The sequence below is a fragment of the Nyctibius grandis genome, chromosome 24 (assembly GCF_013368605.1).
Source record: "Nyctibius grandis isolate bNycGra1 chromosome 24, bNycGra1.pri, whole genome shotgun sequence".
In the NCBI taxonomy this organism is placed as follows: Eukaryota; Metazoa; Chordata; class Aves; order Nyctibiiformes; family Nyctibiidae; genus Nyctibius; species Nyctibius grandis.
In genome coordinates this window covers 4,049,651-4,073,564 of record NC_090681.1, presented here as the reverse complement: position 1 = coordinate 4,073,564, position 23,914 = coordinate 4,049,651, and the positions used below count along the sequence as shown (strand labels likewise).

The window sequence follows — 23,914 nt, the reverse complement described above, 5'->3', positions numbered from 1 at the left end:
ACAGGCGTATCGCCTGCTATTAGGGACTGCTGCAACTGTGTCAAGGTTAGCTCGCTCCCTCCGAGCCCTCCCGGGTTTGTTTGTCACCCAAAGCCAGCGCAGGCTGGTCGGTGACATGTCCCCCCCTGCCGCCGCCACCCATCGTCTTGGGTGTTGGGTGTTGATCGCCACCGTAAAAAACGCCGACGGGGTTGGTGGGGTGATGGGTGGAGTGTGGGGTTGGGTGGGGGGATGAAGGGGTGGGGGTGGCGTGGGTGCATGGTGCGTCCCCAAAATAGGAGTGATGGCACCCGGGTGGGTGTCACCGTCGCCCCGGCGCAGCACCGAGCCCTGGGAAGTCTCCCAGAGGTGGTTGATGCCACCTGGGGTGTCACGAGCGGGGCCAGCCTCAGCCTGCGCCCTCGGTGGCTCAGCGCTGGGTGGTCCCGTGGCTGGGCATGGGCAAGGGGATGGCACATGGCCCTGGGGGCTGCGGTGGCACCGGCGAGGCTTGGAGGGGGAGGCACACGTCCGTCTGTGCTGGCGAAGCCTGGCGCCACCGTGCACCGGCTGGGGACAGCGGTGCCACGTCGGTGCCATCCACGGTCACCACGAGTGGGCACAGCCTTGGCGAGGGTCCCCCTGTGCCATGGTTCCCCCCACAGCCCCAGCGCTGCTGCCAAGGGCTCATCCCACCGGGGCTGTGCCTTGTGGGGAAACTGAGGCACGCGGTGCGAGGGCAGAGTGCCAACGGGGTGCTGTGCCCACCGCATCCAGCCCTGTGGGGTGGGGGTGCAGAGCCAGAAAGGACTTGTGCTCCCTCAGTGTCCCCCAAACACGGCGATATTGGGGTGCAGAGCAGGGAGAGGCGCGTCCCTACAGCAGCCCGTGCAGGCGGGGAAACTGAGGCACGGGCAGAGCACCCCATCACCCAGCTCCTGGGTGGGTGCTGGGTTTACTGGGGCCTCGCAGCCATCTCGGAGCTTCACCCAGGGGTGAGGAGCAGCGAGGTGGGTGCTGGGGGGAGCAGGATGAGTCCTGGCCACCCCCCCCGGCAGCGCCGCAGACAGCAGGCTCCACACCGGCACGGCCGCGGGGCCGGCTGAGAGCGAAGCCACAAAAATGATTTAAGGGGCTGGCGGGATTGATTTATTAAGAACAATTAAAAGCGCTAAATACGCTTAGCTCAGCCAGACGCCGAGCGAGGGAGCCTGGATGGGGAGGGGGGGGGAGACCTGGCTGCTGGATCCGGAGGGCGAGGCTGGCAGCGGGGGGGACCTGCGGCACTGGGGGGGGACACGGGGTGGCACCGGGCCGGGCTGGGGCAGCGGGGTGGGAGAGGGGGGCTGGGGCTTGGTGGAGAGACGGTGTAGTGGGGTGCAGTGCCCTGCGACCGGGTTGGCACCCAGGGGTGGGTTTGCAACCAGGGGTAAATTTGCACCCAGGAGTAAATTTGCGCCCAGGAGTAAATTTGCACCCAGGGATGGGTTTTCAACTAGGGGTGGGTTTGTACCTGGAGTAAATTTGCACCCAGGGGTAAATTTGCAGCCAGGGGTGGGTTTGCACCCAGGGGTGGGTTTGCATCTGGGGTAAATTTGCATCAGGGGTGAGTTTCCCCCCCCCAGCTGGCGGGCGCGCGGTGGGACGCCGGGGCACAGGAGGTCCCCAGGCAGTGCTACAACTGGAGGAGCTGCTTAGGGCCGGTGCCAGCTGCAGGATGCCCCAGTATGACCAGTAAGCCATACTGGGCAGGGTGGTGTTGCTGGTGCTCACCCAGCACCGACGGCGTGCGGGGACAGGTGTTCGGCAAAGGGACACTCACCAATGGGTGCCCCTGGGGTCCCCGGTGCTGTCACCCTGCGGGGTGGCAGTTCGGTGTCCCCACGGTGTTGCTGCGGTGCTGGGATGCTGGGGTGGGGGGCAGTGGGTTGTGACCCGCGTCCTTCCAGTCCCTGTGGCTGTCTGTAGTGGGAGCACTGGTTTTGTAGCCATTCCCCGGGGCTCAGCAGGCTGGGGAGGCACTGGGGGGGCACTGACCAGGGATGGAGGTGACTGGGGATTGAGGTGACCACGGATGGAGGTGACCAGGGATGGAGGTTGACCGGGGATGGAGGTGACCACGGATGGAGGTGACCAGGGATGGAGGTGACCAAGGATGGAGGTGACCAGGGATGGAGGTGACCGGGGATGGAGGTGGCCGGGGATGGAGGTGACCAGGGATGGAGGTGACCAGGGATGGAGGTGACCGGGGATGGAGGTGGCCAGGGATGGAGGTGACCACGGATGGAGGTGACCAGGGATGGAGGTGTCTGGGGATGGAGGTGACCGGGGATGGAGGTGGCCGGGGATGGAGGTGGCCAGGGATGGAGGTGACCAGGGATGGAGGTGACCGGGGATGGAGCACTGGGGCGGCATCTGGGGACCCAGGTGGTGCTCAGGGCCGTGGGGCTGGGGAGCCGTGCTGCCTTCCTCCCCTCGCCCCCTCCCTCCTCCCCATCCCAGCGCTCTCTGGGGTGTCATTTTGGGGGGTTCGGGTTCAGATCCCCCACACAGAGCAGCTGCCACTCCCCCCCCCGGTCACCCCACCTTGGGACACGAAGCGCCCACATCCCCATCACCGCATGGGTGCCTGGTGCCGTGAACCATGCTGGGCACCTCCTGCTCACCATGGTACTGGGGGGGTGACCCTGCCCTGGCCCCCCCGCCCCAGAGGGGAGCTGGGAAAGCTGCTGAGTGGGAACGAACTGTCCGTGGGTTGGCTGGAGGCTTTGTGCTGACCCTGCTCCGGCCGCCCCGGCCTCCCCCCGCCGCCCCCACCCGCTCCTGCCCACGTCAGCGCTTCCCGGCAGCGCTCCCAGGTAGAGGAGCCGGCCGGGAGGTGGAGAAGCCCTTTGTGCCTCTGCCAGCCATGGCAAAAGCCTCCCAGGGCAGGGTGGGTGCTCGTGCCTCGTCCCCGAGCGTCACCGCGGGGCCACACGCCCTTTTCCCATGGGGATGGAGCTGTGGCGAGGTGTGGAGGAGAGGCTGGGTGACCACGGCGTGGGTGCTGTGTCCTCCTGTGCCTCTGCCTGCACCCTGCTGTGCTCACCAGTGTGGGGACAGTGGCCAGGGATGAAGGTGACCGGGGTGGAGGTGGCTGGGGATGGAGGTGACCGGGGATGGAGGTGACCGGGGATGGAGGTGGCCAGGGATGGAGGTGGCCAGGGATGGAGGTGACCGGGGATGGAGGTGACCAGGGATGGAGGTGGCCGGGGATGGAGGTGGCCGGGGATGGAAGCGGCCGGGGATGGAGGTGGCCAGGGATGGAGGTGACCAAGGATGGAGGTGGCCAAGGATGGAGGTGGCCAAGGATGGAGGTGACCGGGGATGGAGGTGGCCGGGGATGGAGGTGACCGGGGATGGAGGTGGCCGGGGATGGAGGTGGCCGGGGATGGAAGCGGCCAGGGATGGAGGTGGCCGGGGATGGAGGTGGCCATGCCCTGGTGGCCCTGGCACTGCCAGCATTTGCCTCCACGCTCCCGCTTAGCCAAGGGCTATCACAACCACAGGCAGTGGCGGCAAAGCCGGAGCCCGTGGGGCAAGGAGAGGGGCTGCCACGGCGTCACCCCGCTGGCTGTGGTCACCAGCTGGGATGCACTGGGGTCCCAGTAGCCGCACGGGGGGAAGGTGGGTGCCGGAGCAGCGCAGTGACTTGCCCAGGGCCATGTGGCAGAGGTGGCACTGCCCCAGGGTGCTGGGCAGCGGGTCCCTGGGTGCGCCCGCCGCCGGCTGCCCAAGGGTTAACGAGAGTTTGCTGCTCCTGCAGACAATTAGTGACATCTTTGCTGACAACGCCACACTGAGCCCTCGCCGCCTCCCCGGCAGCACCAGCCCGGCCGCCCCCGCATCGCCCCATGGCCCCGCCAGCAGCCCCTCGCCTCGCCCCGGCGGCTTTGGTGGCGGCACGATCGCGATGTGGCGCGGAGCAGCCGGCTCCCCTCGCTGCCCCCTGACCCGCTGTTGCTGTGGAAACTGCATCCCACGTAGGATTACGGAGCCGGAATCCGCAGGCTCCAAAGTCCCCTCGAAATCCAGACGGTCACCAGGGTGTCCCCTCCCTGACCCCCCTGCCCGCGGTGCTGCCCGTGGGGTGCCTGCCTGTGCCCCCCGTCCCCGCAGGAGGTGCCAGCGTCACTCCTGGGTCTCCTCGGTTGCACCCACCGGCTGGTGACGCTGCCAAAGGTGCCGCGGTGTCACCGTGAGGCCATCGCTGACCCCTCCTCTGCTCCTCCATGCCGTCGCCTGAGCATCATCTCCCATCCCTGCATCGCGGAGGGGTGTGGGGTGCCAGCAGGACCCCCCGCCCCATCCCCACAACCAGCACCTCAGGGAGGTGGGTCCACCCCAAGGACCCATCCCCAAGCCGCTGAGCACCCACCATACCCCAAACCAGCACCCACCACCTGTGGGGCCACAGCAGGAGCCGGGCACCCACCGAAGCCCCCCGCCACGTCCCCGGGGACAGGCAGTGTGGGTCCCCCCAGGCCTGGGTGGGCGCGGGGGAGAGCGGAGCCCGTTTGGGGAGCTCTGTGGGCTGGGTTTGTGGCTCAGCATCTCTCCCTGCCACCCGGGGAGGCAGGAGCTGAATTAATCGCGATCAATTAGCGCTGCTCGCAGTCCCTGGCTCCCTCCCTGCACCAGCTTTGTGCCGTCGCACCCAGCGAGGGGGGTCCAGCACCCCCTGGCAGCACCCACGTGCCATTGGGGGACCGCAGCCCCTCCAGACCCCCTGGGCTGGGGACAGGGGACAAGCGGGGTGTCCCCTCCGCCCACATGGGCACCCATGGCCATAACCAACATCCACATCATAAAATTTGGCAGCGGGGACGGGGAGGGGCCGCGTGAGCCCCTCTGAAGGTTGATGGGGGGGGGGTCCGGAGCGAGGGGCCGCATCCTGCAGCCTACTGCAGCAAACCCATCTGCATCCGAACGAATCCCACCTTCCTTCCCCCCCCCTCCACACTCCACCCGCACCCCGCAACGTGCTGCCCTGGGCTACAGCTAATCTATTGTGCGCTGGGCTGCAGCCAGCGCGAGCTGCAATACAGTAAATCCTTCTGCAGCATCCTGCGAGGGGGCCCGGCGCCCAGCCGCAGCCGCCCGCCGCACAAAGCCGGGGTGCGGGGACCCACGTGGGGATACTGGCACCCCCGGCGTCGTGCCGGTGAAGCTGGGAGGGTGCAAGTCCCTTGGCCAGGGTGGGATGTTCCCCGCGGAGTTTTGGGTCCCCCTCGCCACCCCAAATGCCCACCGTGGGCTGGGGGATGCTCCGTCCTCTGCCCCGCTGAGCGTGGGGTTGGCCCTAAACCTTGTCACCACCGTGGTCCCCTCCGGGATCTCAATGGTTTAGGAAGCATTTCTTCTCAGAAAGGGTTATTGGGCGTTGGAAGGGGCTGCCCAGGGAGGTGGTGGGGTCACCATCTCTGGGGGGATCTAAAAGCTGTGTAGATGTGGTGCTGAGGGACATGGGTTAGTGGTGGCCTTGGCAGTGTTGGGTTCATGGTTGGACTCGATGGTCTTAAAGGTCCTTTCCACCCAAAAGCTCCTTTCCAAGCATTTCTTCTCAGCAAGGGTCATTAGCCATTGGAAGGGGCTGCCCAGGGAGGTGGTGGAGTCACCATCTCTGGAGGGGTTTAAGAAAAGACTGGACATGGCACTTAGTGCCCTGGTCTAGTTGCCATGGTGGTGTCAGGGCGATGGTTGGACTCGATGATCCCAGAGGGCTCTTCCAACCTCATTGATTCTGGGATTCTGTGCTGTGACACAGGTTTGCATCCCTGCCCTTTCCCCTCCCTCGTGCCTCAGTTTCCCCACCGCCAAGCACCTCATCCCCCTCCCGCAAGCGGGCTCCAGCGCACGCGAGCCCCGCTGCCCTTTGCCGAGGGATATCACCCAGATACCGTTATTATCGTTATTATTACTATTCTAATTATTATTATTGGGATATCGGTGGGGTTCTGCGGCTCTGCCGGACCCGGCTTTGGCGAGCAAGGCATCCTTCAAAGGGAAGGCTCCCCGTCACCGCCCCCCAGCAGCTGCGTTCTCCTCAATTAGAAGAGGTAATGAAGCAATTTATGGGCATCTACAAAGTGATGTGTGAGTGACAGGCTGTGTACGAGCCGCGCCGGGGCTCTGCCGGAGAGTTGCGTTCTTCCAATTTTAATGGAAAGCTCCCTGGTGAGTGGGGGGGGAGGAAAAAAATCGGTGTGTCTATAGGTGTGTGTGCTCTGAGTGGCAGCGGGGTGGGTGCCCTGATCCCCTGGGACGCGCCGTGCCCCAGCCTGGCCCAGCAGCGGGTGTAACCGGAGCTGGGAGGGCAGCTGGGGGGGAGCGGGGGGCCGGGACCTCGGGGAGAGTTGGCTGCAGCTCCCTGCTTCCATGTGCACCCCGGGCACAGCCCGCCCCGCTCCCTGCCTCAGTTTCCCCACGTGTACCCCTATCGCTGCCAGGGCTGGGGGGGTGCGTGTCGGTGCGGTGGGTGCGATCCTGCATGTGCGTGTGTGTGCACGTGTGTGTGTACCTGTGTGCACCCATCCGTGTGCGTGCTCTGTACCCAGGTGTGCACCCGCACCCGTGTAGGTGTGTGCATATACCTGTCCCCGGGCTTGTCTGCGTGGGTGCACCCACGTGTGCACGCCGGTGCACGTGTGTGTTCTGTACCCGTGTGTGCACCCACGTGTGCACCCATCCATGTGCACGCCGGTGCCCAGGCGTGTTCCCATACCCGTGTGTGTGTGTGCACCTGCACCCATGTAGGTGCACGCGTGCACCTGGATCCGTGCTTGTGTGCGTGCGTGCACCCATGTGTGCACAGTCCTCCCTCCATGGGTGCACCCACATGTGCACAATCCTCTCCCCATGGGTGCACCCCTGGGTGCACAATCCCCCCTGGCACGGATACACCCCTCGGTGCAGAATCCTCTCCATGGGTGCACCCTGGGTACACAATCCTCTCCATGGATACACCCCTGGGTGCACAATCCTCTCCATGGGTGCACCACCTACATGTGCACAATCCTTCCCCCGATGGGTGCACAATCCTCCCTGCCATGGGTGCACCCCTGGGTGCCCAATCCTCCCCCCCACGTGTGTACCTTGTGCACCCGCACCCCGGGCACACCCGTCCCTCTCGGTGGGTGCACCCTCTCCGCACCCACCTCAGTGTGGGGTGCCACAAAGTGGGGCTGCCCCCCTCCCCCTCCTCCCCGCGCCCCTGCCCCGCCACGCCGGCGCTGGCATCGTCCCCAGCGGCTCCCACACCCCAGCTCGGCCCTGCATCTCCCAGGAAACAGGAGCCGCAGCCAGGAGTTTCCGCTCAGCTCGTGTGTGTGCCTCCCACAGGGGAAAAAAGAAGAAAAAAGGGGAAAAAAAGAAAAAAAAATAAATAAAACAACTCCACACACACCCCCCCGCCGCCACCAGCCCGGCTGTAAATCCTGCCCGGCCCATTCTGCTTTTCTTGTCCAGCCAGTTTCTAAAATTGGCCAAGGGAGGCAACTGGTTGCCCTCCCCCTGCCCAGACCCCCCCCAAAATGTCCTCCCAGCGCGGCGTTGGCACCCAAGGGGTGCAGCGGTGGTGCCGTGGGCCCCATTGCCACCGTTCCCTGCAGTGGGGTGCGAGCGACGGTGGTGTCCGGCGTGGGTGGGGGGGGTGTGGGTGGGTGCTGGGTGACCCAGGACCCCCCTGTGGGCGCACGGTCAGCATCCCCGCATCCCGGCGGGTGCCCCTTTGCTCCTCTGGGCAGCCCCCCAGCCCCAGCGCCCGGGGAGGGGGGGGAGCGTGGCTGTGCCGAGTGAGCCTTCGGCACGGGCACGCGTCCATCTGGCGCCTTCCAAATGTTACTGGCCTCGCAGGAGCCCGGCGTTAACCCGCAGAGCACCGCGGCGACGGCGGGGAGCCGAGCGTCGCCTCCGCGACCCACCCAGGGGTCCCTCAGCGGGGTGTCGGGGGGGGTGTGACACCACTGTGGGTGCCACATGCTGCGGGCAAGGGGACGAAGCCCCTCTGGTCGCCGGGGCGGCCGCGGGTGTTCCGTGACCCGGCGTGGCCGGCGCTGGGCAGGGACGCAGCGGGGCTGTGACTCATGCTGTGGCTATAAGAGGGAGCCCGGAGAGGGGGGCTGCGGCCATCTGCGCAGCCTCAGGCCTGCCAATGCTTGTGGGTGGGTGTGGGGAGGGGTCCCTGGAGGGGGGACACTCACCACCCTGCGGCACCGCCGTGCAGAAATGGCACCCCGAGGAGCCCCTGGCACCCTGAGGAGCCCCCGGCACCCTGAGGGCTGGGTGCTGGGGTGTCCCCCTCGTCCCCCCCCCAGCAGGGAGAGGGCAGGGGAGGGGGCCAGGCCGGCTGCTCGCCTCCCGCGCCGGCTCGGCGGGGCGGGGGAACAAAGCTGGCACCGAGGGAAGCGGCTAAATTTAGCCCGTTTCCCTGCTCGCTCCGAACTGCGGCGCTGGGCTCCAGCCGGCCGAGGTGCCACCGTCGCTGCGGTCCATCTGTCGAGCGGTTTCACCTCCCCCAGTGTCCCCCACTGCCACCTCCTGTCCCCCCCCCCCCCACCCCAGCCAAGGAGCGGGGGGTTAGACCCCCTCTGGGGCCAAGGGGGTTGGGGTGGGAGAGGGGGCTCGGCCGTGCTGGACGATGCCGCTGGGGCTGGGGGGGTTTAGGCACGGAGGGGAGCGTGTCCCCCACAGCTGTGTCCCCTGCAGACGTGTCCCTGGGCGGCTGCGGCCACCCAGGCCTGTGGCGTCAGGGGAGAGGGGCCGTGTGTGGGGTTTCTTGTAGGGGGAGATGGTTGCAGGGGAAAATGGTCGTTGTAGGGGAGATGGTTGTTGTAAGGGAGGTGGTTGTTGTAAGGGAGACTCTTGTAGGGGAGATGGTTGTTGTAGGGGAGGTGATTGTAGGGGAGATGTTTGTAAGGGAGGTGGTTGTTGTAGGGGAGATGGTCATTGTAGGGGAGATGGTCGTAGGGGAGGTGGTTGTTGTAGAGGGGAGATGGTTGTTATGGGGGGATGGTCATTGTAGGGGAGGTGTTTGTAAGGGAGGTGGTTGTAGGGGGATGGTGGTTGTAGGAGAGGTGGTTGTTGCAGGGGAGATTGTTGTTGTAGTGGAGGTGGCTGTTGTAGGGGAGGTGGCTGTTGTAGGGGAGATGGTTGTTGTAGGGGAGGTGGCTGTTGTAGGGGAGATGGTTGTTGTAGGGGAGGTGGCTGTTGTAGGGGAGATGGTTGTTGTAGGGGAGGTGGCTGTTGTAGGGGAGGTGGCTGTTGTAGGGGAGATGGTTGTTGTAGGGGAGGTGGCTGTTGTAGGGGAGGTGGCTGTTGTAGGGGAGATGGTTGTTGTAGGGGAGGTGGCTGTTGTAGGGGAGGTGGCTGTTGTAGGGGAGATGGTTGTTGTAGGGGAGATGGTTGTTGTAAGGGGGGTGGTTGTTGTAAGGGAGATGGTTGTTGTAAGGGAGATGGTTGTTGCAGGGGAGATGGTTGTTGTAAGGGAGATGGTTGTTGTAAGGGAGATGGTTTCTTGCCACAGAGGGAACAGGGGCCCATCCGGGCACCCCCACCCCTGCCCACCTCAAGGGCACTGCGACACGTTACAGGGCTGAGGGCTGAACCCCTCGAGGGTCCCACCAGCTCCGGGACCACCAGGCCCGCGGGATGTCACCAGCCGGGCTGGGGGCTGCGCTGCAGGACCCCCCGATGGCAGCAGCACAGTTGGGGCCTGGCCCAAGAGAAGGGCTGTGTCCCCGACTCAGCATCGTCCCCAGCAGCGGGGGGGCATCGGTGTCCCCGGGGTCCCCCCTTCCAGGGCCAGCCGGGATTTCAGAGCTGTTTTGGCGAGGAGTCCCCCCCCCCGCCTTGCTGGGGGACGCCAAGGACCTGCAGGAACCCCCTGCTATAGCCCAGGGGTCCCAGAGCCCCCTCCCCAGTGCCAGGGCGGGACGTGGCACCCCGGCATGCCATGGGAAGGTGGCCACCAGCCCAGCTCTCCCTCGGGGCCACGGCTCCCAGGTGCGTTGGCCCCACGTGCCAACCAAGCCCTTCCCGGCAGCACCGTCCCCTCCCGCACCAGCGCCGCGTCCTGGCACCGCGCTGGGGGGGGGACACGTTCCCTCGCCAGCCCCCTCCTCGGTGGGACACCCCAAAAAACCTCTGCGAAGGGACCCAGCGCCCGAGCCTGCGACCTAAGATGAAACCCCGGCGCCGTCTGCTCCGTCCCCTAATTACCAGGGCGGTGTGGGGACATGGTGACATCTGGGTTCGAACCGTGGCGGGAGTGGGGTGACACCGAAGGAGGGGACAGGGCTGCCTGCCAGCACCCCCAGCACCCATGGGTGCCCACCCCTCCGGACCCCCGGCTCTTGCCCCGCTCCCGACCCATGCGCCGGCGGCGTTGTGGGTCCCCAAGGCGGGTGGGTGCCCCGGGAGGGTTTCTAGGAAGGCTCCCAAGCCCCCCCACCCAGGTGCTGATGGGTGCCCCCGTTTAGGGGACAGGGTGGTGGCAGGGGATGCCCGGGGTGGGGGGTATAGGCATGGAGGAAGAGGAGGGAGGAGGATCTGTGTGCTTTGGGGTTGGGGCTGCAATGCCAAGGGGGACGCGGTGGTGGGGACAAAGGTGGGGGGTCCTCCTGCCTGCTGCCCCCCCGCAGGGCGCAGGGAGGTGGCCGGGGTGGGGGGGGTCTGGCTGGGGAACACGGAAACCCTGGGCCAGCGCCTGCCAGGAAGCTGTCACCGGAGGGGATTTTCCATCGGTGTGGGCAGGCGCGGGACGGGCGCCGGGGGGGACTCGTGGAGTGTGGGGGGCGGGTGGGTGAGCAAAGGGGGTGTACGAGGAGGGGAGGGGTACAAGGAGGGGGGGGTACAAGGAGGGCACCTCCCCAGTGCCCCAGGCGTGTGTGTGTGAGGATGCTGCACCCCAGTTGTGTCCCCACATGTGCGTGTGCAAGGGGCTGACACCTCTGCAGTGCCCCAGATGTGCGGGGGGACACACACACGACACACACACACACCCTGCAGTGCCCCCAGATGTGAGCGTGCAAGGGGGGGACACCCCAGATGTGCATGTGCAAGGGGGGGACACCTCTGCGTGCCCCAGATGTGCGTGTGCAAGGGGGGGACATCCCTGCAGTGCCCCAGACGTGTGCGTGCACACGCAAGGGACAGCGGTGACAGCTGTGCACGCCAAACACGGGTGATGGGGGCATCCAGAGACCCCGCCACACCCCCATGGGGGCATTTAGGGCCACCCCGACCCCTCCTGCGGTGCCCAGGGCCCTGGGAGGTGGCGGGGCGATGGGGAGGACCCCCCCGTGTCCCTGGCAGAGCGGGAGGCGGCAGGCCGGCGTGTCCCCATCTGTGTGGCGGCTGGGTCCCCGCCGCCTGCCTGTCTCCCGGTGGTGGCATCTCCGGCCCCACCCTGACGTCTGGGTGGCCTCAAAAGCCGGGCACCAAACCACGGCCAGCCGTGTCTTGCGGGGCCATCCCCCCGCCGCGAGCTGCCGCCACGCCGGTGCCAAGCGACCCCTTCTGCGTCCCCCCCCCACCCCAGCCAGCGCTGGGGGCTGGTGCCAAGCGACCCCTTCTGCGTCCCCCCCACCCCAGCCAGCGCTGGGGGCTGGTGCCAAGTGACCCCTTCTATGTCCCCCCGCACTCCATCCAGGGCTGGGGGCTGGTGCCAAGCGCCAGCAGCCTCAGGGGCCTTAGGGGGGGACAGCAGCCCCCCACGCCTTCCCGGTGCCACCTCTCCTGCCCCGCGGCACCCACGCCACCCAAGTGGAAGCCCTGTCTTGGAGGGTGGGTGATGAGGGGGGGCCACGGCGCTCGCCGCCAACCTCTGTCAAAGCCTGAAACCGTTAAACTAATTAAAGCTTTGCAGCAGCAGGATTAAGCCGGGGCAGGGGAGGTGGCGAGCCCAGGTAGTCGATTAGTTCACCAGGCGAAGGATATTGGATTTCTGCGAGGCGAGTCAGCAGTCTTCGGGGGCTGTTATCTTTGCAGGGCGGCGGGGTCAGGAGGTGGGGAGCGGAGGTGGCTGCAATCTCACCCGCTCCCCCCCCCCCCCACCCACCCCAGCACCCGCCGCAGCACCCAGCCTCGTCGCCTTCCCCCCCCGCCCACGGCGCCCCGGCTATCTCTTGCTCCCTCTCGGTTTCGTTCTCTCCATCCTTCTTCGCTTGTGTGGTCTCTCGGCTGGTGTTTTGTAACCAGCGAGGAGGAAAAAATTAAAAAAAAAATTAAAAAAAAAAAATTTAAAGAAAAAAAAAAGAAGGAAAAAGGCCCTACCCCTGGCGAGGGAGCCAGGAACGGCGAGGGCCGGAGCGCCTAATGCGAAACATGTGGCGGCTGCCTGGGGCTGAGCGGGGAGGTGAAAGTGAGCGCGGCGGCACGGCCAGCACCCCGCGGCCCCCCGCAGCCCCCGCCCCACCGCCCCAGCGCCCCGGCCTGCGCCCCGTGGGGTGGGGGTGGTGGGTGGGGGTGTGGGGACGGTGGGTGATGGTGTGGGGATGGTGGGTGGTGGTGTGGGGATGGAGGGTACTGCCCGTCCCCGCGGTGTGGAGGGTGCTGGGTGGTGGTGTGGGGATGGTGGGTGGAGGTGTAGGGATGGTGGGTGGTGGTGTGGGGATGGTGGGTGATGGTGTGGGGATGGTGGGTGCTGCCCGTCCTCATGGTGTGGTGGGTGCTGGGTGGTGGTGTAGGGATGATGGGTGATGGTGTGGGGATGGTGGGTGGTGGTGTGGGGATGGTGGGTGCTGCCCGTCCCCACACCGTGGAGGGTGCTGGGTGGGGGGCGCGCAGGTGGTCCCCGCCGTGGGGGGCGGCTGGATGGTGGCGGTTTGGCTGGGGTAAGGGAGGAGCGCTGGCATGGCGTGTGTCCCCTGCCTTGTCACAGGCCACGTGACCCTGCCAGGACCAGGAGCAGGTCCGAGGGCAGGAGCCTGACGCCGGCCAGTGTTGGGTAAGGTCCGAGGGCAGGGCAGGGGGGACGTGCCCGGTGCCGCTGGCACCCGTGGGTGCACACCAGTGGGTGCCATGCACCCCATTGGTGAGCCCATGGGCTACCCACATCTCTGGATACTGGAGGGGGGGGATGCTGGCACAGAGATGGGGGGGCCGCATCCTGCACCCCCACCGCCCCGGTCCTCCCCGCCGAGCCGTGCGCAGCGTGTGCGGCAGCGACCGGCTCTCAGCGGCTGTTCTGGAAAACCTCCCGTTTGCTTCCTTCCTGCCTGCCTCCCCTCCAGCAGCTCTCCGGGCACATTAGCAGCTTCAGCACAGCTTAGACCGGTCTTTCTAGCACATATTTTCCCCTTCCACATTGCCCTCGGTGTAACTTTACACCGTCCAGGCAACACGGACGGCAGCGGCGGTGGCCAGAGAGGTGCCCCGGCATCTTCTCGGTGCCAAACGCTGCGCCCGCAAGCTGGCGAGGAGGAGACGGGGAGGGGAGGGCTGCGGCTGGACTGACAGGTTTGAATTCTCCTTCCCTGCCTTGTTGATAAGTTGTCACGTTAATCCAGACACCGGGAAGAGCCTGGATCACGCCGAGCGGCTGCGTGTGTGTGTCTGCGGGTGTGCGCTGGGGGAGGGAGCCAGCAGGCAGGGATTCACACACGGCTCAGGCTGGGGAGGGGATTGGGGGGGACAAGCAGGCACGAGGGGACTGAGATGGGTGGGGGTCTCCGCTGTGCCCCCCTGTGCTGGATAAGCAGCTGCCTTGGGTGCCTGGACCCCCAGCACGCCGGTGTCACAGAAGGGAGCACACATGCACACGCGTGTGCAACACGCACGTCCGCGTGGACACGCACACACGTGTGCCCACAGCCTCGCGGGGGGATGCCCTGCCTCGGGTGGGCACAAAGGCACGGCCACGGCGGGGAGGAAAGGGGTGTCCTGCCCCAAAATGCCACCCCACACCCGGGCATCCCATGATGGGCTCCATCCTGTGGGGTGGAGGGGACAGCGTGGGTCCCTTGGGTGTCCCCATGGGTCCCTGGGTGGGCTGTGGCTTCAAGGGGAGGTGTGAACGGGGGGGCACAGAGCGTGCCCAGCCCTGTGGGCCCCCACGCCAGCCCGGGCCAGGGGGTGCTCCTTGGGGAGGGGGCTGTAGGGCTGACCCGCGGGGGTCTCTGTGCTTGCTCGAGCAGATGGGAGCTCGGTCGCGTGCCAGCCCGTCGCACTGGAGAACGGTGCCAGCCCGCCAGCAGAGTGGTTCCCGCGCGCCCAGGGCTCCGGCCCCCGCCAGCCTGGCACCGACGGCGACGGCAGGAGCTTCCCAGTGAACCTGCACTGCAAACACCCCCGGCCCAGGTACCCCAAGAACTGGGAGTGGGGGCTGCACTGGGGGTGAGAATTGGGGGGGTTGGCAGCAAATCTTGCTGTGCCCGTCCCTGCCTTGGCAGGAGTGGGGGGCTGCAAAGCATCCCTGGAGGGGAGGGGGGTGCCTGGGGCTTTGCAAAGCCCTTGGCTTGGGGAGGGGGGGGCAAATCGGGGTGCTGCAGCCCCCATGGGGTGCAGGGTGGGCTGTGCAGGGGATGCGTGGGCTCCGTGCTGGGTGCTGGGCACCCCTGCCCACCCCTGGGTTCCATTGCCAGCGAGGGGAAACTGAGGCAGGCGCGATGCCGGGGACCCCGGGGGGCTGCTGGCACCGGGCAGCGTCACCTCGGGGGGGGTGTCCACGGGGGGGTGGGGGAAGGCGGAACACGCTGAGCCACCTCGGCGGGCAAAGAGCCCGCCCCGTCCCCGTCCCCGGTGTGGCGGGTGGGGGGGGGGGCGGCGGGGGCCGGGCCGGGGCGGCGGGCGCGCGCGCGGCTCACCGGGGCCACCTAGCGGCAGCGCGGCCGTAGGGCCCCCGCCTCGCCCCCTCCCACCCACCCCGGACCCCCCCGCCCCAGCGCCCCGGCCCCGGGGAGGGGTTGGTGGAGGGGGTAGACCTGTCCTCTCTTGGTGGGGTGGGGTAGACCTGTCCCCTCTGTCCCCCAGACTGGAGGCAGCCTTCCCCTCCTTCCCCTCCCTCCCCCTTTCCCCATCCCCACCCACCCGCAGCCCCGACGCCAGGGGGATGGGCGGGTGCTGCCCCCTCGCCTGGGGGTGCCCAGGAGGATGGGCCCCCTGTATGGTCCTTGAAGGGGCTGGTGCTGCGAAGCCCTGGGCGCGGTGGGCACCCATGGCCTGTCCCCCCATCCCCCGGCTCAGGGCTAACCCTCCACACCCTTTCCTTTGCAGAGAGCTCAAGTGCAATAGCAGGAGCAGCAGCAAAGCCGAGGGTAAGTAAGTCCCAGCCCTGTGACACCCCCCAGCCCTGCCCCATGGGGGGACGGGGCAGCCCAGACCCCCACGGGCACCAGCCACCCCGCTTCCCCTTTGGAGGTGGCTCTGCGCCGCAGCGAGCCGGGGGCTCGTATGGGTGGTCCTGCTGTGGGAAGGGTGTCCAGCCCCCCCGAGCAGGGGAGGGGGCCAGACCCCATTTCCCCACCACTGCGATGGGCAAGGGAGGAGCCTCGGGGTGGTGGGGGCAGGTTCCCGCGGTGCCAGCCGGGTCCTTGCTGGTGATGGGACAGGGATGGCAAACGCGGGCAGCAGGGATGGAGCAGGCACCACTGGCTGCCTTCGGCCAGCGTTGCCCTCGGAGCCTCACTGTCCCCCTCTCTGCCCCACGCAGGTCCCGGTCCCACCTTCCCCGACCCCCATGTCAGCAACTGCTCGGCCAAGCGGCACGCGGGGGAGGAGGAGGTCAGGATGCGCGTGAAGCCCCCGGGCCCAGTGGTAACGACCAGCGTTGTGCGTGGCTCGCCCGACTACGTCCGAGAGCCCAAGTTCTACCCAGCGGGGCACCCGGCGCAGCGGCCCCCGGCCTGCCCGGCGGAAAAGGCCTTATCCTGCAGCGTGCTGAGCTTCCCTGAGGGCTCGTGCCCCGCGCTCGGCCGGGAGCACCAGGCAGGCTCGCTGCTGCACGGCGACCCGGCCGACCGGTGCCAGAGCGTGCACGGGGGCACCAAGGCGGCGGAGGACTTGCTGGGCTGCGCCGGCGAGCCCCGGATCCTGGGGGGTAGCGCGGAGGAGGCAGCCGCCCGCGATCGGGCGCCTCAAACCTTCCCCAACGCGACGCTGGCCTCGGGCCGCTGCAACGTTGACAGCATCCTCGCCTTGCTCCGGAGCAAGTGCGGCAACGGGCACATCAACCTCCACCCCGTGGTGCAGCTCATCGACATCATGAAGGACCTCAACCGCCTTTCCGAGGACCTCAAGAGCAGCGGGGTGCACCTGGACTGCGGCAGCCTCCGCGGCGGCGGCGGCGGCGGTGGCGGTGGCCACGAGGACAGCCGCCTCCTGCCCGCCGACCGCGACCTCCAGTACAGCTTCTTCTCCTCGCCCTCCCTGGCCAACAGCATCCGCAGCCCCGAGGAACGAGGGGTGCTCTGCAAAACCGAGCCGCCGCGGCACCCCCGGCCCCCGGCCCGTGACGGAGAAGCCGACGGCGGCGGGGGGAGCGCCCCGCAGCCCCCTGGCCACAGCGGGGGTGTGGGGGGGACCTCCAAAGGGGAGGAAGCTGGTTGCTCGCAGCCTGATGCCGGTGACTACTCGGAGCTGGCCGAGGCGGACATCCTGAACGAACTGGCCTCCCTGGCGTGCCCGGGGACGCAGCTGCTGGAGTCACAGGCGATGGAGCCGCAGCCCCAGTTGCTGCCAGCCCAAGAGTTGGACTCCCAGTCCCGGCTGCTGGATTCCCAGTCCCTCGAGTCACAACCTCAGCTGCTCGATTCACAGAGCCTGGAACCGCTGCCTGAATCGCTGGAGCTGCAAAACCTGGAGCCGTTGGGGCTGCAGTCGCTGGAGCCGCTCTCCGAGTCGCTGGAGCTGCAGTCGCTGGAGCCCTTGTCCGAGTCGCTGGAGCTGCAGTCGCTGGAGCCGCTGGCGGAGCCGCTGGGGCTGCAGACGCTGGAGCCGCTGCCCGGGGCCCTGGAGCCGCCGCTGCTGGATGCCCGGACCCCGCTGCTGCCCGCCGAGCCCTCGCTGCTGGAGCCGCAGCCCCTGGGCCCTGTGTCGGAGCTGCTGGAGGCACAGCCGGGCGCTGGGGACCCGCTGCGGCCCCACGGGCTGCAGCCGCGGCTCGGGGGGTGTCCCCTGGGCGGTGTGGTGAAGCGGGGTCCCTGTGGGGGCCGGGGGGCCGGGCGGTGCGGCGAGGACCACCGCAAGTACGCCCTGCGCCGGACAGACAAGCCAAAGATGCTGTGCCGCAGGAGGAGGGCAGGGCGAGGGCGCCGGGTGGACGTCACCCCCGAGAGCCGCGTCTTGTCCCCCCTCGCCCTGCCCGCCGAGGTGCCCCCCGGGCCCGAGGAGCCCAGCGCCCCGCTGCTGGCCCCCCCACCGCCACCCCCAGCCACCCTGGACCCCGACGAGATGCCCAAGGCCCCCGCAACAGGGAAGAAGAGCAAGTGCCGGGGGGTGAGGAAGATGGTGGTGAAGATGGCCAAGATCCCCGTGTCCCTGGGGAGGAGGAACAAGACCACCTACAAGGTGTCATCGCTCAGCAGCAACCTGAACCTGGAGGGCAAGGAGCTGGCGGCCAGCAGCTCCATGGAGCCCACGCCACTGCTCAAGATGAAGAACAATGGGCGCAACGTGGTGGTGGTCTTTCCCCCAGGCGAGATGCCCATCATCTTGAAGCGCAAGCGGGGCAGACCCCCCAAGAACCTGCTGCTGGGCCAAGCCAAGCCCAAGGAGCCTGCCCCGGAGGTGAAGAAGAGGAGGAGGAGGAAGCAGAAGCTGGCTTCACCCCAGCCTTCCTACATCGCCGACACCAACGACAGCAAGGCCGACTACTCGGACGTGCTGGCCAAGCTGGCCTTCCTCAACCGGCAGAGCCAGTGCTCAGGGCGCTGCTCGCCGCCCCGCTGCTGGACCCCCAGCGAGCCCGAGTCCATCCACCAAGCCCCCGACACCCAGAGCATCTCCCACTTCCTACACCGCGTCCAGGGCTTCCGCCGGCGCGGCGGCAAAGCGGGGGGCTTCGGCGGGCGCGGGGGTGGCCACGCGGCCCGCGCCGCCCGCTGTTCCTTCAGCGATTTCTTCGAGGGCATCGGGAAGAAGAAGAAAAGCCCCGCCGCCCTCCACGCCGACACCGTGCACCCGCGCAAGCGGGGCCGGCCGGAGCCCGACCCCGTGGGCAAACCCAAGCGAAAGCGCCGGGCCCGCAAGAACGGGGCTCTCTTCCCCGAGCCCAACCCCGGGCAGAGCTTCGGCGACGGCCCCGCCGAGTGGGCCGGGGGCGAGAAGGGCAGCCCCTGGGCTCCCCACCACGGACACCCTGGTAGCCAAGCTGGCCGCAATGGTGGCTACCAAGGGGCCGAGGCGAGGCCCTTCCATGCCGCCGGGCTGGAGTCAGGCTCCTCCGGCCGGGCCGGCTTCTACGCCGGGAGCGCGCCGTCGTCGCAGGCGGAGGCCGGCCCGGAGAGGCACAGCCTCTTCACCGGCTACTTCCGCTCCTTGCTGGACTCGGACGACTCCTCTGACCTGCTGGACTTCGCCCTCTCGGCCTCCCGCTCCGAGGCCCGCAAGTCAGCGGCCGCCTACACGGCCCCTCCGGCCACCTTGCCGGGCCAGCGGGGTTTGGCCGCCTACCCAGCCCGGGGTGGCAAGCTGGCGGCCGCAACCCCCGGTGCCGAGGCTGCCTTCCACGCGGCGATGCAGGGCAGGCCGGCCTTCCCTCCCGGCCGCGCCGCCGCCGGCTACGGGGTGACCCAAGCGTCATCGGAGTGCCGGGGGGCCGAGGCTTTCGCCAAGCTGGCACCACCCTCGGCTGTCTCCCGGTCGCCCACGGCTCACCCGGCGGCCAGCGGCACCCCCGGCTACTCCCCGTATGGCAGCTACGGTGCCGGGCAGAGCGTGGCACCCGCCAGCGTCTTCCCACCGGGGAAGCAGTACCCGTCGGCACAGGATTGCCCCAACAGCAAGGACTGCAGCTTCGCCTACGGCAGCGGCAGCAGCCTCCCGTCGTCCCCCAGCAGCGCCCACAGCGCCGGTTACGCGCCGCAGACGGCCGGTCCCAGCCTGCCGCTCGGCAAAGCCGCCTTCTTCAACAGCGCCGAGCAAGGGGGGCAGTTCTCCAGCGCGGCACACACCCCCTTGCGCTGCGACAGCCGGGCCAGCACCGTCTCGCCCGGCGGCTACATGGTGCCCAAGGGCTCGGCCTCCTTCCAACCCTCGCCCGAAAATTGCCGGCAGTTCCCCAGCGCCGCGCCGTGGGCTTTCCGGCAAGGCTACGGCGGGCTGGACTGGAGCTCGGAGGCCTTCAGCCAGCTCTACAACCCGGGCTTCGAGTGCCACCTCAACGAGCCCAACGTCATCCTGGACATCTCCAACTACACCCCGCAGAAAGCCAAGCAGCAGACGGTCTCGGAGACCTTCTCCGAATCCTCCTCCGACAGCACCCAGTTCAACCAGCCGGCCGGCTACCGGCGCGCCAACAGCGAAGCCTCCTCCAGCGAGGGCCAGTCCAGCCTCTCCAGCCTGGAGAAGCTGATGATGGACTGGAACGAGGCGTCCTCCGCCCCGGGCTACAACTGGAACCAGAGCGTCCTCTTCCAGAGCAACTCCAAGCCCGGTCGAGGCCGACGGAAGAAGGTGGACATGTTTGACACCTCCCACCTGAACTTCTCCTCCTCTTCCTCCTCCTCCTCTGTGTACCCCTCCAAGAGGAGCACAGGACCCCGGCAGCCCCGGGGTTCCCGGGGGGCTTGTGCCTCCAAGAAGGAGAGGGGGACGGGCAAGGCCAAGTTCCCCACCAAGTCGCAGGCGGTCAACCCCCTCTTCCAGGAGAGCACGGACCTGGGCTTGGACTACTACAGCGGGGACAGCAGCATGTCCCCCCTGCCCTCCCAATCCCGGGGCTTCGGGGTGGGCGAGCGGGATCCCTGCGACTACGCCGGCCCCTACTCCATGAACCCTTCCACCCCCTCGGACGGGACCTTCGTCCAAGGTTTTCAGAGCGACTCCCCCGGTTTGGGGCAGGCGGATTTGGAGAGCAAACACTTCCCTGCCCTCCCGCACCAGCTGGCAGCCGCCGGCCAGCAGACTGTCTTCGAGGCCGGCTTGCAGAAAGCCTTCTCGCCCAACTGCTCCCCGACCTTGGCCTTCAAGGAGGACCTACGGGCGGGCGACATCCGTAAGCTGCCCGCCTGCGACTCGCTCAAACACAGCATGCAGGGGGGGGCCCTGCCGCACGCCCCCCACCTCGCTTGCCGCGATCTCCCCATGCCTCAACCGCACTACGACTCCCCCAGTTGCAAAAACCCCCCTTACTGGTATTCCCCCAACGCCAGCACCCGTAGCCCTTCGTACGACGGCAAAGCGGGGGCCGGGATGCTCGTAGACTTCATGGGTAGGACGGACCCCCAGTGTCTCAACCCCCACTTGAGCAGCCCGAGCGGCACCCACCCCTCCAAGGGTGAGAAGGAACCCTTGGAGATGTCCCGGGCTCATCACCGAGGACCCTACGCTTGTCCCTTGATCAATGACTTGAACATCTCCCCCGTACCGAGAGACTCAATGCTGCAGCTGCAGGACAACTACAGGTACCCCAGTTTTGCACCCCAAGGGCACCCCGTCATGGCCCCCACCCAGAAGAGCGGGTTTTTGGGACCCATGATAGAGCAACAACACCCCGAGGACACTTTTACAGTCACCTCATTGTAGTGTCTGCTGACGTGCCAACCGGACAACGAGGTTTTGTTACAGGGTAGGTGGGGGAACCCCTCGGGGCGAGGGGACGGGGGTGGCAGGGGAGGGGGACGGGGCACCCCCGGGCCCTTCTCATCGTGTCCCCCCCTCTCCGTGTTGTGTTTCTCTTGCAGAGGTAATTTAGCCAGCACTTTTTTTCTGGAACACTTTTCAAGTTCTGTATTTAACTGGGATTGGAACCGTTTGTTTGTTTTCTAAAAAAAAAAAAAAGAAAAAAGAAAAAAAAGGAAAAAAAAGGAGAAAAAAAAGGAAAAAAAAGTTAAAAAATAAGCGAAACGAAAGGAAAAAGAAAATAATAACGGACGAAGAGAGAAAACCCCCGTTTTTTTCCCCCTCCGCTCTCAACCCCGCTCCGCCTGCCTGGCTCTGCTTTCCGGACTGCCGCCCCCCCCTCGCCCCGCAGCAGGACAATCGGACGGACGGATGGACAGACGGACAGCCCCGGCCCCCCCCCGAGCCCAGGGCAGGGGCGCAGGCAGGGGGGGCAGGCGGCAGCCGTGGGGGGCGGCTGGGTGCCCCTCACCGCAGCCCAGCCGGGGGGCGAGGGCAGCCCCCTCGGCTGCCCCTGGGGGGTCTGCTGGGGGGTGGGTTTGTTTTTTCTGTGCCCTCCCCACCCGGTCGCTCGCCGGGGGCGTTTTTCTTGCCGGCTGGATGGCGATGGGTGCTCGGGAGGGCTGACCCCCACCACGCTCTGGCAGCTTCGCCGGCGGGGCTTGGAGATGCCACCGTCACCCGGTAAGTGCCACCCAAGCCCTCTCGCTGCCTGTCCCCTGGGAGGGTGGTGCAGGATGGGACCCTGGGGGGCAGCAGGGGGGTGCTGGGTGCTCTGTGCTTCCTGGGGGGGGTTTGTAACCCAAATGCACCCAGTGAGGCTCACCCACTGGGTGCCCTCGACCCCTTCTGGGCTGCAGGCACTTGCCCTGGGTGTTGCCCCATGGCCAAGCATCAAACCGGGGACCCCCCTGTGCCCCAGCGGCTGCGGGGGGCTGGAGCCTGGGGTGTGGGGTGCCAGAGCCCGGGGTGGTGGGGGGCTGGACCCCGAGGTGGTGGGGTGCAAGAGCCTGGGGTGGGCAAGACCTGGGGGGGTGTGGGGTGCCCCAGAGCACTGGATGTGTGGGTACCAGACTGGGGGTGGGCAGGACCCCAGACCCCTGGTTATGTGGGTGCCAGATGGAGGGTGGGCAGGACCCCAGACCCCTGGGTATATGGGTGCCAGACCCCTGGGGATGTGGGTGCCAGATGAGGGGTGGGCAGGACCCCAGACCCCTGGGGATGTGGGTGCCAGATGGAGGGTGGGCAGGACCCCAAACCCCTGGGTATATGGGTGCCAGACCCCTGGGTGGGCAGGACCCCAGACCCCTGGGTGTGTGGGTGCCAGATGGGGGGTGGGCAGGACCCCAGCCCCCTGGGGATGTGGGTGCTGGATGGGGGGTGGGCAGGACCCAACCTCCCGCCCGACACCCCCAACCAGGACGAGGTGCCGCGCTGGTGGGACCCTCACCCCTCTCTCGCCTCTCCCCCCCCAGCCTGCCCGTCACCCCCAGCACCCTCGGCCCTGCGCCCCCCACCCGTCCCGGCCACCGGAGCAGAGAGGAGAGGAGGGGGCTGCCGTCGGTGGGGTGCCCCGGCCCCGTCGCCCCCCGCTTCGCTCGCCGGCCCTCGCCTCGGCCGTGGCGCCGGCGCCGCGTTCTCTTTCCTCCTCCCAGCCAGAAGCAGAGGGACTCTTTGAATTTTTATTTTTTATTTGATTAATTTTCATTTTCTGCACAAAACCAGCAATTGTAAATACTTTTGAAGAAAAGAAGTTAAAAAAAAAAAAAAAAAAGGTTTAAGGAAAAAAAAAAAAATTTAAAAAAGAGGAAAATTCACAAAAAAAATAATTAAGAAAGAGCCACGCACCGGAGGGAGAATCAAAAAGTGATGGAGAACAGAGACCTAAAGCGCCCGAGAGGTGAATATGCAGGAGAGAAGAGCAAAAACCCACCCGTATGCACTGAGAAAAATTTATTTACAGATCGACCGACAAAAAAAAAAAACAAAAAAAAAATAGAAAAGGAAAAAAAAAAGTAACAATAACCTATTTATTGTATATAATGTTTTATTATAAATCGTGTCTTGTATATTGCATTCTGTACATCTGCTGTGGTTTTGTGGTGTGCAACTTCCGCATGGGTTCCTTGGGTTTCCGTTGCCTTTTTTTAACGACGACGACGACGATTTTGAGTTTTATTTTTATTATGATGCAGAAGAACGAGGCGGGGATTTGATTTTTTTTTGGTTTTTTTTTTTTGGCAGTACACACCCAAAGATCCGAATTTGTATTAAAAAAAAAAAGGAGTTTAAAAAAAAAAATTAAAAAAAGAGAAATTAATTATATACACTCGTGGTGGGGATGGGGGGCTGGGGGAAAGGGGGGGTTACTGGTGATGAGCTCAGGGTGTGGGTGTGTATGTGGGTGCCTGGGGGGGGCTTTGGGCTCCTTTTCTCACCCCACACACACACAAGGGTCTGGAAACTTCTGTACAGCTTTGGGGGTTGGGGGAAAAAAGAAAAAACAAACAAAAAAGAGAAAAACCACCCTGAAATGAACAAAAAAATAAGGCAAAATGCAAAAAAAAAAAGTAAAGGGCTAAAAAACAAACCAACCCCACCTGCTTGTGCTGCCCTGGTGGGAATTGCAGCGAGAAAGGTGAATTTTGGTGCGAATCGGGGTGAGAAATGGCGTGGGGGGGTCCCCCTGCTGCTCCACCCCAGGGTGGGGGGGTAAGGGGGTGCCACAGGGGACATTGCCGGTGGCATTTGGGGACCCGCTGCCCTCCCTGCTCGCCTCAGGGCTGGGGGTGCGGGGGTTATTGCTGGGGGGGGTTTGGCTTTGCTAGGCAGGGTGGGTGCCCACCCCTCCCTGGCACCCCATGGGGTGGTGCCCAAGGTGGGGGGGGGGGGACAGGGGTGCAGGCAGGTTCATGGGGGTGGATGGGGAAGGTGACGGTGGTGTAAAAAAGTGAAAGGGAAAAAAATAAGGGGAAAAAAAGAAGGAGATTAAAAAAAAAAAGAAAAAAAAAAGGAAATTAAAAAAAAGAAAATTAAAAAAGAAATTAAAAAAGGGAAATTTAAAAAAAATTAAAAGGAAATTAAAAATAAGAAAATTAAAAATAAGAAAATTAAAAAT

General features: G+C 65.9%; 1 protein-coding gene across 2 annotated transcripts in view; it reads left to right on the top strand.

Moving 5' to 3' along the window:
- Positions 1 to 22,872, top strand: part of AHDC1 (AT-hook DNA binding motif containing 1) — a 52,218-nt gene extending 29,346 nt beyond the window's left edge. For both annotated transcript variants that reach the window (XM_068417963.1, XM_068417962.1), the window contains 5 exons: positions 14,154 to 14,316; positions 15,232 to 15,272; positions 15,668 to 20,743; positions 20,859 to 21,480; positions 22,272 to 22,872. In XM_068417963.1, coding sequence (XP_068274064.1) covers positions 15,745 to 20,700 — 4,956 coding nt within the window. In that variant the 5' untranslated portion in view covers positions 14,154 to 14,316; positions 15,232 to 15,272; positions 15,668 to 15,744 and the 3' untranslated portion in view covers positions 20,701 to 20,743; positions 20,859 to 21,480; positions 22,272 to 22,872. The remainder of the gene's footprint in view (positions 1 to 14,153; positions 14,317 to 15,231; positions 15,273 to 15,667; positions 20,744 to 20,858; positions 21,481 to 22,271) is intronic.
- Positions 22,873 to 23,914: the final 1,042 nt, after the last annotated feature.